This window comes from Pogoniulus pusillus, chromosome 38 (assembly GCF_015220805.1).
Source record: "Pogoniulus pusillus isolate bPogPus1 chromosome 38, bPogPus1.pri, whole genome shotgun sequence".
NCBI lineage: Eukaryota > Metazoa > Chordata > Aves > Piciformes > Lybiidae > Pogoniulus > Pogoniulus pusillus.
The window spans coordinates 7,675,336-7,690,909 of NC_087301.1; the positions used below are offsets into that span (position 1 = coordinate 7,675,336).

The 15,574-nt window shown below is 52.1% G+C and overlaps 1 protein-coding gene across 1 annotated transcript in view; it reads right to left on the minus strand.

The window, feature by feature from the left end:
• ATP12A (ATPase H+/K+ transporting non-gastric alpha2 subunit) overlaps nt 1-15,574 on the minus strand; it is a 95,749-nt gene that overhangs the window by 27,244 nt on the left and 52,931 nt on the right. Inside the window, exons 3-11 of the mRNA XM_064173102.1 lie at nt 11,662-11,836; nt 8,456-8,515; nt 6,947-7,150; nt 5,768-5,881; nt 5,049-5,183; nt 4,397-4,514; nt 2,023-2,291; nt 1,171-1,369; nt 53-162 (exon numbers count right to left, since the gene is read on the minus strand). Of these exons, the coding sequence (XP_064029172.1) occupies nt 53-162; nt 1,171-1,369; nt 2,023-2,291; nt 4,397-4,514; nt 5,049-5,183; nt 5,768-5,881; nt 6,947-7,150; nt 8,456-8,515; nt 11,662-11,836 (1,384 nt within the window). The remainder of the gene's footprint in view (nt 1-52; nt 163-1,170; nt 1,370-2,022; nt 2,292-4,396; nt 4,515-5,048; nt 5,184-5,767; nt 5,882-6,946; nt 7,151-8,455; nt 8,516-11,661; nt 11,837-15,574) is intronic.

A 15,574-nucleotide genomic window follows, 5' to 3' on the forward strand; every position in this document is an offset into this window, starting at 1 on the left:
CCTCTGCAGAGTTCCAGAGGAAGGGAAAGGAGCTGATGTGAGCAGGCAGTACCTTCATGACTGGGATGCTCTCCTGTCCTGGTCGGAATTCTGCCCGGTTGCAGAGAGTTACAATTTTGGACAATGCTGTCCATGAGGGAGAGCTCTGATCAAAAGGTTGGGCTGGGAGGAAGCAAAATACACATGGAACCTTTTAGCATACTGCAAGGGTAAAGTAGAAGCTGAAGTTTGAAAGAGCAGAACTGAATTATCTGCAGGAGGAGGGAAAAATGAAGTGGTTCTTTGGAAAGGATCTGTTGTGGGGAACCAACCTGACTCAGAATCACAGAGCCACAGCCACATCCAGGCTGGCAAAGCCTCTCGGCATCACCAAGCCCAGCCTAGAACCCTGCTCTGCAAGATTCACCTTAAACCACATCCCTAAGCACCACATCCAAATGACCCTTAAACACATCCAGGCTGGGTGACTCCAGCACCTCCCTGGGCAGCTCATTCCAGTCCCTGACCACTCTCTCCATGACAATCTTCTTCCTAATGCCCAATCTAAACCTCCCCCACCTCAGCTTGAGGCCATTCCCCCTTCTCCTGTCTCCAATTCCCTGTGAACAGAGCCCAGCAGCAGCAGCAGCCTCTCCACAATATCCCTTTAGGTAGCTGCTGACAGCAATGAGGTCTGCCCTCACCCTCTTCTTCCTCACACTACCCATCCCCAGCTCCCTCCGTTGCTCCTCATCAGATTTATTCCCCAGGCCCTTCCCAGCTTCATTGCCCTGCTCTGGACCCACTCCAGCACCTCCACATCTCTCCTGTATTGCGGCGCCCAAACCTCCCCCACCTCCCTGGGCTGCACATTCCAGACACAAACCTTTACACCTCTCAGCAGCTCTGGCAAAGCCTCTTAAATGCTGTTTCTCTTTTTATTCCCCTGCTAAATCTACTGTCAGCAAAAGGCTCTGGGTTAGATCCTCCTCAGTTAGCTCCTGTGAGTGGGGCTCGGGTGCTAATTCTTTTCACACCTCTCTGTGGCTGAGAAGGGACTTTGCACTTGTGTGTGGGAGGAGGACACATCTGTTGCAGCTGCCAAAAGCTTTGCCACTGACTGCTGGCAGGTTTGAAGCATCTCATTCCAAGAGCTGCCCCTTCCCAGGTCCCCCCCACTGCCATAGTTACTTGTTTGATCTTCGCTGGTGTCAGCCGAGTAGATCTGATTGTCGAACCAGAGGTGAGCAACAGTCATCCTGTTCTGGGTGAGGGTCCCTGTCTTGTCAGAGCAGATGATGGAGGTAGAACCAAGTGTTTCTACAGCCTCCAAGTTCTTCACCAAACAGTTCTTCTTGGCCATCCTCTTGGCTGTCAGGGACAGACTCACCTGGCAGGAGAAGTGGAGTTGAGTGTTAGTGAGGTACAGCGGAAGAGCAATGCACTGAGGCTGCATCATTCTGCTGAGGGCTTTCTGTTGATTCTTTGGCTTTTGGGTTTTTGTGCTAAGCTGCAAATATAAACCTTCATTCCTTCATGTCCAGCACGCTGAGTCTGGTCTGGGTGATTTCACAAGGGAGGGTAACTCCCAAACCATCACATCCAGGGAGGTGGTGAAGTTGCTATCTCTGGAGGCGTTCAAGAAAAGACTGTATGGGGTTCTGCTCCCAGAACAAGGGGGCACAGCCTCAAGCTGTGCCAGGGCAGGGTCAGGCTGGGTGTTAGGAGGAAGTTGTTGTCAGAGAGAGTGATTGGCATTGGAATGGGCTGCCCAGGGAGGTGGTGGAGTCACCGTGCCTGGAGGTATTGAAGCCAAGCCTGGCTGGGACACTTAGTGTCATGGTCTGGTTGGATTGTCTGGGTGCTAGGTTGGGCTGGAGGTACTTGGAGCTCCCTTCCGACCTGGCTGATTCTATGATTCTATGATCTAGATAACCTGTTCTTCACTGGCTACTGCTGCACTGCACTGAGCCTAGGAAGGATGAGCTGTGCTAGTGCCTGCAGAGCTGCAGAGGCAAGCAGGGAAGCCAAGCAAGGACTCACCGTCACTGTGGCCAGCAGCCCCTCGGGCACGTTGGCCACGATGATGCCAATCAGAAAGATGATGGAGTCCAGGATCTTGTACCGCATGGAGACAGATATGATGAAGAAGAGCACACCAATGGAGACAGCCACTCCTGCCACCAGGTAGACAAAGTGCTCTATCTCAATAGCTATGGGGGTTTTCTCGTTGCCCACCCCCGAGGCCAGCGAGGCGATGCGCCCGATCACCGTGCGGTCCCCGGTGTTGATCACGATGCCCGTGGCAGTGCCTGCAAAGAGGTGAGATTGTCAGCTCCTCCCTGCTGTACCCAGTGCTGACTGATGAAGACACTTCTCACAGGATCACAGAAACCTTCAGGTCGGAAGAGCCCCTCGAGATCACTAACCAGGTCCCTACTCTGCAAGGTGCGCCCTAAGCCATAGCCCCAAGCACCACATCTGAATGACTTTAAAGCCCCTCCAGGGTTGGTGACTCCAGCACCTCCTGGGCAGCTCATTCCAGTCCCTGATCACTCTTGCTGGGGAAAAAAATCTTCCTAATGTCCACTCTAAGCCTGCCCAGTGGTAGCTTGAGGCCATTCCCTCTGCTTCTGTCACTATTTACCTGTGAGCAGAGCCCAGCAGCAGCCTCTACACCACCTCCTTTCAGGTAGCTGCAGACAGCAATGAGCTCTGCCCTCAGCCTCCTCTGTTCCACACCAACCATCCCCAGCTCCTTCAGTTGCTCTTCAGCAGATTTACTCTCCAGGCCCTTCACAGCTCCCTTGCCCTCCTCTGCACTGGCTCCAGCACCTCCACATCCCTCTTGTACTGAGGTGCCCAAACCTGAACACAGCACTGCAGCTGTGGCCTCCCCAAAGCAGAGTCCAAGGGCACAATCCCCTCCCTGCTCCTGCTGGACACAGCAGTTTTGATCCCAGCCAGGATGTCTTTGGCTTTCTTTGCCACCTGGGCACACTGCTGGCTCATGGTCAGTTGCCTGTGACAGAAGTGCTGATGTTGGAAGAGACCTTTGAGATCATCAGGCCATGGTGGTCTTAGGTTGATGATTGGACTTGATGACCTCAGAGAGCTTTTCCAAGCCAAACAATTCTATGATTCTCCTTCTCTGAAGACATTCAACCTCCTCCTGGATGTGTTCTGTGTGACCTACTCTAGGTGATCCTGCTCTTGCAGGGCAGTTACACTCAGTGATCTTTCCATGTCCCTTCCAATCCTCATGGCTCTGTGATGATTCTGTGTGCAGAGCCTTTACACAGAAGCATCCACAGGTACTTAGAGGCATCTGCCACTTGGCATTCCTAAATGATGGAAAGACCACAAGGAAATCAGAGCAAGGCAGATTTAGGTTGGACAGCAGGAGGAAGCTCTGCACGAGTGGTGAAATGCTGGAGCAGGTTGCCCAGAGATGTGGTGGATGCTCCATCCCTGGAGACATTCAAGGTCAAACTTGCTGGGGCCCTGAGCAACCTGATCCAGTTGGAGATGTCCCTGCTAACTGCAGGGGGGTTGGGCAAGGTGACCTTAGATGGTCCCTTGCAACCTGATGCATTTAACTGATTGTTGCACTCCTAAGCTAAGTGTTAGGTACCTCACTGGTTCACAGGATCCCAGGATGTCAGGGGTTGGAAAGGATCCAAAGTCCATCAAGTCCAACCCCTCTGCCAGAGCAGCACCATCCAATCTAGCTCAGAGGACACAGGAACACATCCAGACAGGCCTGGAAAGGCTCCACACAAGGAGACTCCACAACCTCTCTGGGCAGCCTGTGCCAGGCTCTGGAACTCTTCCAGGCAAGAAGTTGCCCTTGTGCTGAGCTGGAGCCTCCTGTGCTGCAGCTTCCATCCACTGCTGCTTGTCCTGTGCCAGGGAGCAGTGAGCAGAGCCTGTCCCCCCCTGCTGACCCCCAGCCCTCAGAGAGTTACAGACATTGATTCAATCCCCTCTCAGGCTTCTCTTCTCCAGACTGAGCAGCCCCAGGGCCCTCAGCCTCTCCTCCCCAGGCACTGCTCCAGTCCCCTCCTCATCCTCACAGCCCTCCCTTGGACCCTCTCCAGCAGTTCCTGTCCCTCTGCAGCTGGGGAGCCCCAAACTGAAGGCAGTGCTCAAGATGAGGTCTCAGCAGGGCAGAGCAGAGGGGCAGGAGAAGCTCCCTGGCTCTGCTGGACACACTCTGCTGAGTGCACTCTTCTTAGCACACTTGGTTGGCACCAAGCAGAACCAGCCCAGTGCCTAAGGCTTCATTTTGGTGTGCTTGGGCCAACAATTCCTTGTCAGCAATTAAAACCTTGCTGGGATTCCTTGGAGCAGAACTGCTCAAAGGCAGCAGCTTGGAGAGGTGCCACATGGGTGTCTCCTCTCTGTCCATCCCTACCTTCCACACAGGTGGTGGAGTAGAAGGCAATGTTCCTGGTCTCCAGGGGGTTCTCGTGGGTGAAGTCACAGGAGCGAGACTGTGGCTCTGATTCCCCTGTGAGTGAAGAATTGTCCACCTTTAATGGAAGGGAGACATGCCCACGTTAAAGTCAGCAACAGGCAGTGGTGTCCAGCCCAGAGGGCAGGGCTGCAGCACATCTCATGCTCAGTGTCAGGGCATGAACTCCATGGGACCTGTCCTCTGGGAGAGTTGCCACTGTCACTGAGAGAATCTATCCCTGTGGGAGCTCAGTTCAGCCAAAGCTGTGTGTTCCTGGAGGGATCTTCAGGAGCATCCTGAATAAAAGCCCCATGAAGATCTGGGTTCTGTGGGACCTCTCAATGCTGTATTGGCATTTCTGTCTCTGTTCTGGCCATGAGCATTGCTATGGCATGGACCTGATGGCTTCTTTGGATGGTCAGGAGTGGAGATGTTAGTGCTGGATGAGCTGAGCATCCCTGCCTAACTGCTGCCCTCCAAGATTTCATGAGATCATGCCTATCTAAAGCTCTAATAGTTCCTGCTGGCTGCAAAGACAATCCTGAGCTGTTGCACAAGCCTCTAAGTCACCTTTTCCCTCCTTCCCCACACTCTTCAAAGTGCTCTTTACCTTACAGCCCTGAGCAGCGATCAGACGGATGTCTGCTGGGATCCTGTCGCCACCTTTGATCTCCACAATGTCTCCAACCACCAGCTGCTCTGCTGGCAGCTCCTTCTTCTCTGCATCTCTGATGACAAGAGCTTGCTGAAAGACATCACACGTGGCCAGAATTAGCTTTGTGCCTTCACAGGATCACAGCATCCCAGGATGTCAGGGGTTGGAAGGGACACAAAGAGCTCAGCCAGTCCAACCCCCCTGCCAGAGCAGGACCACACAATCCAGCTCAGGGCACACAGAACACATCCAGACAGGCCTGGAAAGGCTCCACACAAGGAGACTCCACAACCTCTCTGGGCAGCCTGTGCCAGGCTCTGGGAGCCTTCCAGGCAAGAAGTTGCCCTTGTGCTGAGCTGGAGCCTCCTGTGCTGCAGCTTCCATCCACTGCTGCTTGTCCTGTGCCAGGGAGCAGTGAGCAGAGCCTGTCCCCCCCTGCTGACCCCCAGCCCTCAGAGAGTTACAGACATTGATTCAATCCCCTCTCAGTCTCCTCTTCCCCAGACTAAGCAGCCCCAGGGCCCTCAGCCTCTCCTCAGCAGGCACTGCTCCAGTCCCCTCATCATCCTCCAACCCTCCACTGGACCTTCCTCTGAACCTCCTACTGAGGTACATTCAAGGTGTGCTGGTTGTGCTGCTGTGCACCTCCAACAAAGTGCATTGGTTAATCTCACCTGTGGAACCATCTTACTGAAGCTGGCCATGATGTTTGTGCTTTTAGCTTCTTGGTAGTAAGCAAAGATACCAGTGAGGATGACAACCAGCGCCAGGACTACTCCCAGGTAGAGCTGATCAACGAAAGACATCAGGAGGTCAACTCAAGACAAGCATTCAGCAATTGCTCTGCTAGAATCAGCTCTGTGCCATCTCACCAGCCCCTCAAAAGATCCTGCTCAGGTTAAAGGGCAGTGTAAGGAAAGCACTTCTAAGTTCTGGCCTGCTGATGATCGAGTATGATCAATGTGATTGATCCAGCACCGATCAGTGGCCGTGGGGATGTTGGCTTATGCTTGGACTCGATGATCTTAGAGGGCTTTTCCAAGCCAAGCAGTTCTAAGTGATTCTAAGTGAAGCTTTTGGAGTATGGAAAGGTCTTTTCTTGGCAAGTTTCTCACAGAATCAATCAGTCAGAGTTGGAAGGGACCACAAGGATCATCTGGTTCCACCTGCCTTGCCATGGGCAGGGACACCCTAGCCTAGATCAGGGTAGAACTATAAAGGCTGCAAAAGACTTCTATGATCACCAAGCCCAACCTTCTACCCAACACCTCCCAGACCACTACACCCTGTCCCTAAGTGCCATGGCCACAGGTTTCTTGAACACCTCCAGGGATGGATGAGGCACTTAGTGCCATGGTCCAGTTGATTGGACAGGGCTGGGTGCTAGGTTGGGCTGGAGGAGCTTGGAGCTCTCTTCCACCCTCCTTGGTTCCATGATTCTATTCTATGATTCTATTCTGCTCTCTGGAGACTCCACCACCTCCCTGGGCAGCCTGTGCCAATGACTCACATCTCTCTAAGAGCCTTCTTTAGACTCCACCTGATGCTAAACTAAACAAATCCTGTTCCTAGCAGAGTGCAGCTCCCAAGGGAACTGGAGGCAGAGACTCTGGAGCCCTTTGCGGACTTTAGTATTACTCTTCACAGTAGTCAAGTGTTATGATTCTGGGCAGTGGTTGTAAAACCTTTGGCAGGGCACTCCTAGGCACAAGAGACACTAATCTGTAGTAGATGGAGAGCCCTGAAAGAAGAAAAGGCCTCCTTGTAGTTACTGAGTAACTGTGGAGTAGTATTTAAATTGCTTAGCTTGTCAAAGGGTCAAATACTCACTTGGGGCTCGTTTGACCACTTACATTGTCATAAGGTGACTCAGCTCCCTGGGCAATCTGAATGCCACAAGAGATCCAGGAGAAGACAGCTCCTATCCACAGGAGGATGGAAAAGCCTCCCACCATCTGCTTCAGGAACTTGACAATTTCAGGGGTGGCTTTGGGAGGAGTGAGGGAGTTGGGCCCATCCCGAGCCAAAATCTCTGCTGCTCTTGCACTGGAGAGACCCTGCAAAAGGAAATGAGAGGGTTCAAATGAAGGCACAGAAAAGCAGGTCCCCTCCCTGAACTCAGAACTAAATTGGGGTGCTCTTTGTGACTGAAATGTTCTTTGAGTCACCCTTCAGCTGCTGTAACCTGCACCTTTGAGTTGCAACCTTCCTGACTGCTGCAACCTGCATCTTTCAGTTGCAACCTTCCTGACTGGACTGCTGCAACCTGCACCTTTGAGTTGCAACCTTCCTGACTGCTGCAACCTGCATCTTCAAGTTGCAGCCTTCCTGACAGCTGCAACCTGCATCTTTCAGTTGCAACCTTCCTGACTGCTGCAACCTGCATCTTTCAGTTGCAACCTTCCTGACTGCTGCAATCTGCACCTTTGAGTTGCAAACTTCCTGACTGCTGCAACCTGCATCTTTCAGTTGCAACCTTCCTGACTGGACTGCTGTAACCTGCACCTTTGAGTTCCAATCCTCTTGACTGCTGTAACCTGCACCTTTGAGATGCATGTGAGAAGAGATCAATCCCAACCTCACTGCAACCTCCCTTCAGGGAGCTGTAGAGAGCAATGAGGTCTCCTCTCAGCCTCCTCTTCTCCAGCCTAAACACCCCCAGGTCCCTCAGCTGCTCCTCAGAGATGTTCTCTACCCCTTGAAGTAGCCTTCTTGCTACTCCTTCACAAGCACCCCAACCATCACAAAACACTGCTAATGCTTTGTCCCTCAGTTCCCTCAGCTGCTCCTCACCAGCCTTGTGTCCAAAGCCCTTCTCCAGCTTCTCATGCAAGCTGCTCTAGTGGGAGGTGTCCCTGCCCATGGCAGGGGGGCTGGAATAAGATGATCTTTAAGGTCCCTTCCAACCTAAACCATTCTATGACTCTCTGGCCATGCTCCAGCACCCCAATATCCTCCTGGGAGTGAGGAGTCCAAAACTGAAGCCAAGGGGAAAGGATTTCCTCCAAGACAAAATCATTTCCAGTGCACTCCTTTGCTGTTCCAGGCACTGCCAGTGAGAAATGAGTGAAATACCAGATCAAAAACTCAGAGAGGCTGAGGTCCTGGTGCAGACATGGAGGTGATGTCTTGTGCAGGGGCTTTGCTTTCAAAGCAGCAGCCCAGATTTCCTCAGGCTTCAGAGCAACTCCAGCTTAAATCCAGGTCAGTGCTGCAGGTTGGCTTTGCTGGGACTTAGGGCATCAGATTGGTGCATGGATGAGTCTGCTGATCTGAGGCCTCTCCTGCTGCTTCTAGGAAGCTGTGGGCAAGCCAGAGGCAAAGGCAGGCAGCACTCTCTTAATGATGCCCTACAGACTTACTTTGTTGATGCTTGTTCCATACTTTTCCTCCAGTTCTGAAGCGCTGAGTTTGTGATCCTCCTGGGTGCCAAAAGGAAGGGAAAAGGAGAGTGAGCAGATGCCAGGCTGTGGGAATTGTTTCAGGACCTGGATGATTTGGGAACTGCCTGAATCTGGAACCCTGGATCCAGTTGTGGGAATTGTTTCAGGATCTGAATGGTTTTGGAATTGCCTGAGTCTGGGACCCTGGATCCAGTTGCTGGGATGATATCCTGTGGCTGTGGGAATTGTTCTTTCAGGACTTGGATGATTTGGGAACTGCCTGAGTCTGGGACCCTGGATCCAGTTGTGGGAATTGTTGTTTCAGGACCTGGATGACTTTGAAAGTGCCTGAATCTGGAACCCTGGATCCAGTTGCTGGGATGCTATCCTGTGGCTGTGGGAATTGCTGTTTCAGGACTTGGATGATTTGGGAACTGCCTGGAGCTGGGACCCTGCATCCAGTTGCTGGGATGATATCCTGTGGCTGTGGGAATTGCTGTTTCAGGACCTGGATGATTTTGGAACTGCCTGAGTCTGGGACTCTGGATCCAGCTGTGGGAATTGTTGTTTCAGGACCTGGATGACTTTGGAACTGCCTGGAGCTGGGACTCTGGATCCAGTTGTGGGAATTGTTGTTTCAGGACCTGAATGGTTTTGGAAGTGCCTGAGTCTGGGACCCTGGATCCAGTTGCTGGGATGATATCCTGTGGCTGTGGGAATTGTTGTTTCAGGATCTGGATGACTTTGGAACTGCCTGAGTCTGGGACCCTGCATTCAGTTGTGGGAATTGTTGTTTCAGGATCTGGATGACTTTGGAACTGCCTGAGTCTGGGACCCTGGATCCAGTTGTGGGAATTACTGTTTTAGGACCTGAATGATTTGGGAACTGCCTGAGTCTGGAACCCTGGATCCAGTTGCTGGGATGATATCTTGCTGCCATTGACAGACAATCTGCACCCTGCACATGAACAAGCAAAATCTCTTCCCCAGGCAGGCAGTGGTTCGATTCTGAGAGTGCTTTTGCAGGCAGCTCCCCTCCTCTGGCAGGTCTGGCACAACCCCAGCGTGGTGCTGTCATGTCAGTGCTGCTCAAGCCCAGCTATCTGTGCTGCTGTCAGAGGAAGAATTGCTCTTTGCAGCACTCAAGCATTCAGTACCACAGACAAGAGGACAGAAGGCAGCCAGGGTGTGGTGTCAGAATGTGTGTGAGAATCTTTGTCCTCCCTTTACAAGGCAGGCTCTGTGAAATCATTTGCTGCAGCCTTGTAGAGAGCAGCAGCAGGTTCTAACCAGAGTCAAGAAGGGTGTGAGAGAGGGAAATCTCAAGGCTCTTCCTCCTTTCCCTGCAGTGACACCTCTGTGGTATCACTGACCTAGTTATATCTTGTGCCAAAGTGAGATCTGGAAGCCAAGGATTGGAGAGAGCTGACAGAGTGATTCACTGGGACCTGGATGAGCCAATTCACTTGGCTGGGCTCTGCCTTCCCTTTAGAGACACGAGAGGAATGCCACAGCCCCTGCTGGCAGGGAGAGAACAGCCCGAGAGGGATGTAGCTAGCAGGAGGGCACGCTTTGGAAACACGATGGGAGCACTGCTGGCCTGCTTTGGGGGGTCCTTCCCTTCCAGTGCCCCCTGGCCCACAAAGAGCCTCTCCTTGCAGCTGCTCTCAGAGCAATTCAGAAAAGAGGTCAGGGTAATTACCTCCTGTTTTTCTGATTGGGAAACTGAAACAGAGAGAGAGAGGAGAGGAAACAACCTTGCCCAGAGCAGCCAGCAGGTCTGGAGCAAGGCAGGAGGAAAACAAAGCTCAGGACACTGCCCAGGACAGTGCAGGCAGTTAGGGGGACCCTGCCCAGTGCTTACAGCTGAGAGCAGAGCAGCCTGAGAGGTGCCCTCGTGAATGGTGGTAAAGATGTGCAGGGGAGTGGCAGAGGCTGGAGCCAGGCTCTGCTCTGCTGGGGGATGCTCAATGCCAGCACAAGGCAAGGGTGGAAGCTGAGGCAGAGGAAGTTTCGTATGAACACCTGAAGGGACATCGTGGAGAGGCTGCTGCTGGGCTCTGCTCACAGGGAATTGGAGACAGAAGGAGGGGGAATGGCCTCAAGCTGAGGCTGGGGAGGGTTAGATTGGACATTAGGAAAAGGTTTTTCATGGAGAGAGTGGTCAGGGACTGGGATGAGCTGCCCAGGGAGGTGGTGGAGTCACCCAGCCTGGAGGTGTTTAAGGGTGGTTTGGATGTGGTGCTTGGGGCTATGGTTTAAGGTGAATCTTGCAGAGCAGGGCTCTAGGCTGGACTTGGTGACCTCGAGGGGCTGTGCCAGCCTGCATGTGGCTGTGAGTCTGTGACTCTGTGGATTCTGTCCCTGTGAGGGTGGCAGAGCCCTGGCACAGGCTGCCCAGGGGGGTTGTGGAGTCTCCCTCTCTGGAGATATTCAAGCTCTGGATGTGTTGCTGTGTGATCTGCTCTGGGTGGTGCTGCTCTGGCAGGGCTTGGACTGGCTGAGCTTTGGAGGTCCCTTCCAGCCCCTGGCATTCTATGAGAGGTTTGGTACCACCCACAGGGACCAGGTTGCTTTGTTTGGTGCTAACCCTGCAAGGTTTTATCCTCAGAGCAGATTCTGGAGACACTGGGACAGGCTGCCCAGAGAGACCCCAACCCTGGAGACCTTCAAGGTCAGATTTGATGGAGCCCTGAGCAACTTGACCTTGTTGGAGGCAGCCCTGCTGTGTGCAGCAGAGGTTGGACAAGCTGCCCTTTGAGGGTCCATTTCCACCCCCAGTGCAATCTGTGATTCCATGTTTAGATCTCTTGGGAATCTCTGGAGCAAAACGTTCTCATTCTGCCTTTCCCTTTGCTCCCTGCTTGACTGTGCAAGTGGCAGTGCAAGGGCACTGCTGGCCAGAGCTATTCCACCCGGGGAAGAGCTCTCAGGGAACATAAGGCTCTGTGCTACTGGTGGCATAATTAAGCCAGGATCATTCTTTTGTTGTATAATTAAGCCAGGATCATTCTTTTGTTGTATAATTAAGCCAGGATCATTCTTTTGTTGTAGGTATTCATCCTGCACACTTCAGGACCGCAGGGAAGTGAATCCTTCCCTGGGTTAGAATCTCCAGAGCAGCAAGAAATGATAATGCCTCACTCCAGGGGACTCATTCAGACCCTGGGGCATGCAACACTCACCAGGTCCAGCTCTTTCTTAAGCTCTTCTGCCTTCTTCTTCTTCTTGTTGCCTTTCAAGTCTTTGTACTTCTCGTTTTCGTCTCCAATCTCTGTTTTTTCCAGTTCTTTTGTCCCATAGATCTCAACTGAGTAAACATCAGACTTCTTCTGCAAGAGAAACAAGGTGTGGGCAGGGCTGGGAAGTGTGGAAAGCAAGGCAAGAACAGCACAAAGCAGGCGGACTGACAGATCTGCTTCTTCTCCTCTAGCACAGATCTGCTTCTTCTCTAGCACAGATCTGCTTCTTCTCCTCTAGCACAGATCTGCTGCTTCTCCTCTAGCACAGATCTGCTTCTTCTCCTCTAGCACAGATCTGCTGCTTCTCCTCTAGCACAGATCTGCTTCTCCTCTAGCACAGATCTGCTGCTTCTCCTCTAGCACAGATCTGCTTCTCCTCTAGCACAGATCTGCTGCTTCTCTTCTAGCAGAGATCTGCTTCTCCTCCAGCACAGATCTGCTCCTTCTCTAGCACAGATCTGCTTCTCCTCTAGCACAGATCTGCTCCTTCTCTTCTAGCAGAGATCTGCTTCTCCTCCAGCACAGATCTGCTCCTTCTCTAGCACAGATCTGCTCCTTCTCTTCTAGCACAGATCTGCTCCTTCTCTAGCACAGATCTGCTCCTTCTCTTCTAGCACAGATCTGCTCCTTCTCTTCTAGCACAGATCTGCTCCTTCTTCTCTAGCACAGATCTGCTTCTCCTCTAGCACAGATCTGCTCCTTCTCTAGCACAGATCTGCTTCTCCTCTAGCACAGATCTGCTCCTTCTCCTCTAGCACAGATCTGCTTCTCCTCCAGCACAGATCTGCTCCTTCTCTTTTAGCACAGATCTGCTTCTCCTCTAGCACAGATCTGCTTCTTCTCCTCTAGCACAGATCTGCTTCTCCTCTAGCACAGATCTGCTTCTTCTCCTCTAGCACAGATCTGCTCCTTCTCCTCTAGCACAGATCTGCTTCTCCTCTAGCACAGATCTGCTCCTTCTCCTCTAGCACAGATCTGCTTCTCCTCCAGCACAGATCTGCTCCTTCTCTTTTAGCACAGATCTGCTTCTCCTCTAGCACAGATCTGCTTCTTCTCCTCTAGCACAGATCTGCTTCTCCTCTAGCACAGATCTGCTTCTTCTCCTCTAGCACAGATCTGCTCCTTCTCCTCTAGCACAGATCTGCTTCTCCTCTAGCACAGATCTGCTCCTTCTCCTCTAGCACAGATCTGCTTCTCCTCTAGCACAGATCTGCTGCTTCTCCTCTAGCACAGATCTGCTTCTCCTCTAGCACAGATCTGCTCCTTCTTCTCTAGCACAGATCTGCTTCTCCTCTAGCACAGATCTGCTCCTTCTCTAGCACAGATCTGCTTCTCCTCTAGCACAGATCTGCTCCTTCTCCTCTAGCACAGATCTGCTTCTCCTCCAGCACAGATCTGCTCCTTCTCTTTTAGCACAGATCTGCTTCTTCTCTAGCACAGGTCTGCTCCTTCTCTAGCACAGATCTGCTCCTTCTCCTCTAGCACAGATCTGCTCCTTCTCTAGCACAGATCTGCTCCTTCTCTTCTAGCACAGATCTGCTCCTTCTCTTCTAGCACAGATCTGCTCCTTCTCTAGCACAGATCTGCTTCTCCTCTAGCACAGATCTGCTTCTCCTCTAGCACAGATCTGCTTCTCCTCCAGCACAGATCTGCTCCTTCTCTTCTAGCACAGATCTGCTTCTCCTCCAGCACAGATCTGCTCCTTCTCTTCTAGCAGAGATCTGCTTCTCCTCCAGCACAGATCTGCTCCTTCTCTAGCACAGATCTGCTTCTCCTCTAGCACAGATCTGCTCCTTCTCTAGCACAGATCTGCTTCTCCTCTAGCACAGATCTGCTCCTTCTCTAGCACAGATCTGCTTCTCTTCTAGCACAGATCTGCTCCTTCTCTAGCACAGATCTGCTTCTCCTCCAGCACAGATCTGCTCCTTCTCTAGCACAGATCTGCTTCTCCTCTAGCACAGATCTGCTCCTTCTCATCTAGCACAGATCTGCTCCTTCTCTAGCACAGATCTGCTTCTCCTCCAGCACAGATCTGCTCCTTCTCTTCTAGCAGCACAGATCTGCTTCTTTTAGCACAGATCTGCTCCTTCTCTTCTAGCACAGATCTGCTCCTTCTCTTTTAGCACAGATCTACTTCTCTTTTATCACACATCTGCCTCTCTTCTAGCACAGATCTGCTCCTTCTCTTCTAGCACAGATCTGCTCCTTCTCTTCTAGCACAGATCTGCTCCCTCTCTTTTAGCACAAACCTACTCCTTCTCTTTCAGACAAGCTACAAATTGCTACCAGCTCTTTCTCCAGGCAACTTCAAGGTCTTGCCTTACCCTTGAGATCTCTGCAGTGCCTACTGCAGCAGTCACAGCCAGATGTGAATTACAGATGTGCAATACTGGGAATGGTTTTATCAGCTAGCACAAAGTGCTGCCCAGGCTCTCACAGCACTGCCACAAAGCCCAGCAGCAGCTCCAAGAAGAGATCAGTGTGAAAGCAGAAGACATTTTAAAAGGCAAAGGGAGGACACAAACATTACTCATTGAGAATCTGCCTCTTCCTGGAGCTTTTTAGATCCTTGATTTCAATATTAACTTTCTTTCTTTCCTCCTTCTTCCCCCCCCCCCCCCCCCCCCAATTCAAATTCACACACACACATTTCTGTCCACCCATTTACACTGGGAATGGAGGCAAGCACCATCCTGGTAGCCAAATGTGTTGCTTCCCAGAGCTCAGAACTTGCAGGCAACTTCTCTCTGCTCGTGTTTGCCAGCCCAGGGTAGCCAAATGTGTTGCTCTCTAGAGCTCAGACCTTGCAGGCAACCTCTCTCTGCTCATATTTGCCAGCCCAGAGTAGCCAAATGTGTTGCTTTCCAGAGCTCAGAACTTGCAGGCAACCTCTCTCTGCTCATGTTTGCCAGCCCTGGGTAGCCAAATGTGTTGCTCTCCAGAGCTCAGAACTTGCAGGCAACCTCTCTCTGCTCATGTTTACCAGCCCAGGGTAGCCAAATGTGTTGCTTCCCAGAGCTCAGGACTTGCAGACAACCTCTCTCTGCTCATGTTTGCCAGCCCTGGGTAGCCAAATGTGTTGCTTCCCAGAGCTCAGAACTTGCAGGCAACCTCTCTCTGCTCATGTTTGCCAGCCCAGGGTAGCCAAATGTGTTGCTCTCCAGAGCTCAGAACTTGCAGGCAACCTCTCTCTGCTCATATTTACCAGCCCAGGGTAGCCAAATGTGTTGCTTCCCAGAGCTCAGAACTTGCAGAGAACCTCTCTCTGCTCATGTTTGCCAGCCCAGAGTAGCCAAATGTGTTGCTTCCCAGAGCTCAGAACTTGCAGGCAACCTCTCTCTGCTCATGTTTGCCAGCCCAGGGTAGCCAAATGTGTTGCTCTCTAGAGCTCAGAACTTGCAGGCAACCTCTCTCTGCTCATGTTTGCCAGCCCAGGGTAGCCAAATGCGTTGCTTCCCAGAGCTCAGAACTTGCAGGCAACCTCTCTCTGCTCGTGTTTGCCAGCCCTGGGTAGCCAAATGTGTTGCTCTCCAGAGCTCAGAACTTGCAGGCAACCTCTCTCTGCTCATGTTTGCCAGCCCAGAGTAGCCAAATGTGTTGCTTCCCAGAGCTCAGAACTTGCAGGCAACCTCTCTCTGCTCATGTTTGCCAGCCCAGAGTAGCCAAATGTGTTGCTTCCCAGAGCTCAGAACATGCAGAGAACCTCTCTCTGCTCGTGTTTGCCAGCCCAGGGTAGCCAAATGTGTTGCTCTCCAGAGCTCAGAACTTGCAGGCAACCTCTCTCTGCTCGTGTTTGCCAGCCCAGCACTGGGCACAGGGAGCTGTTAACCTAAGGGAACTGCCAAACCTCTGACAA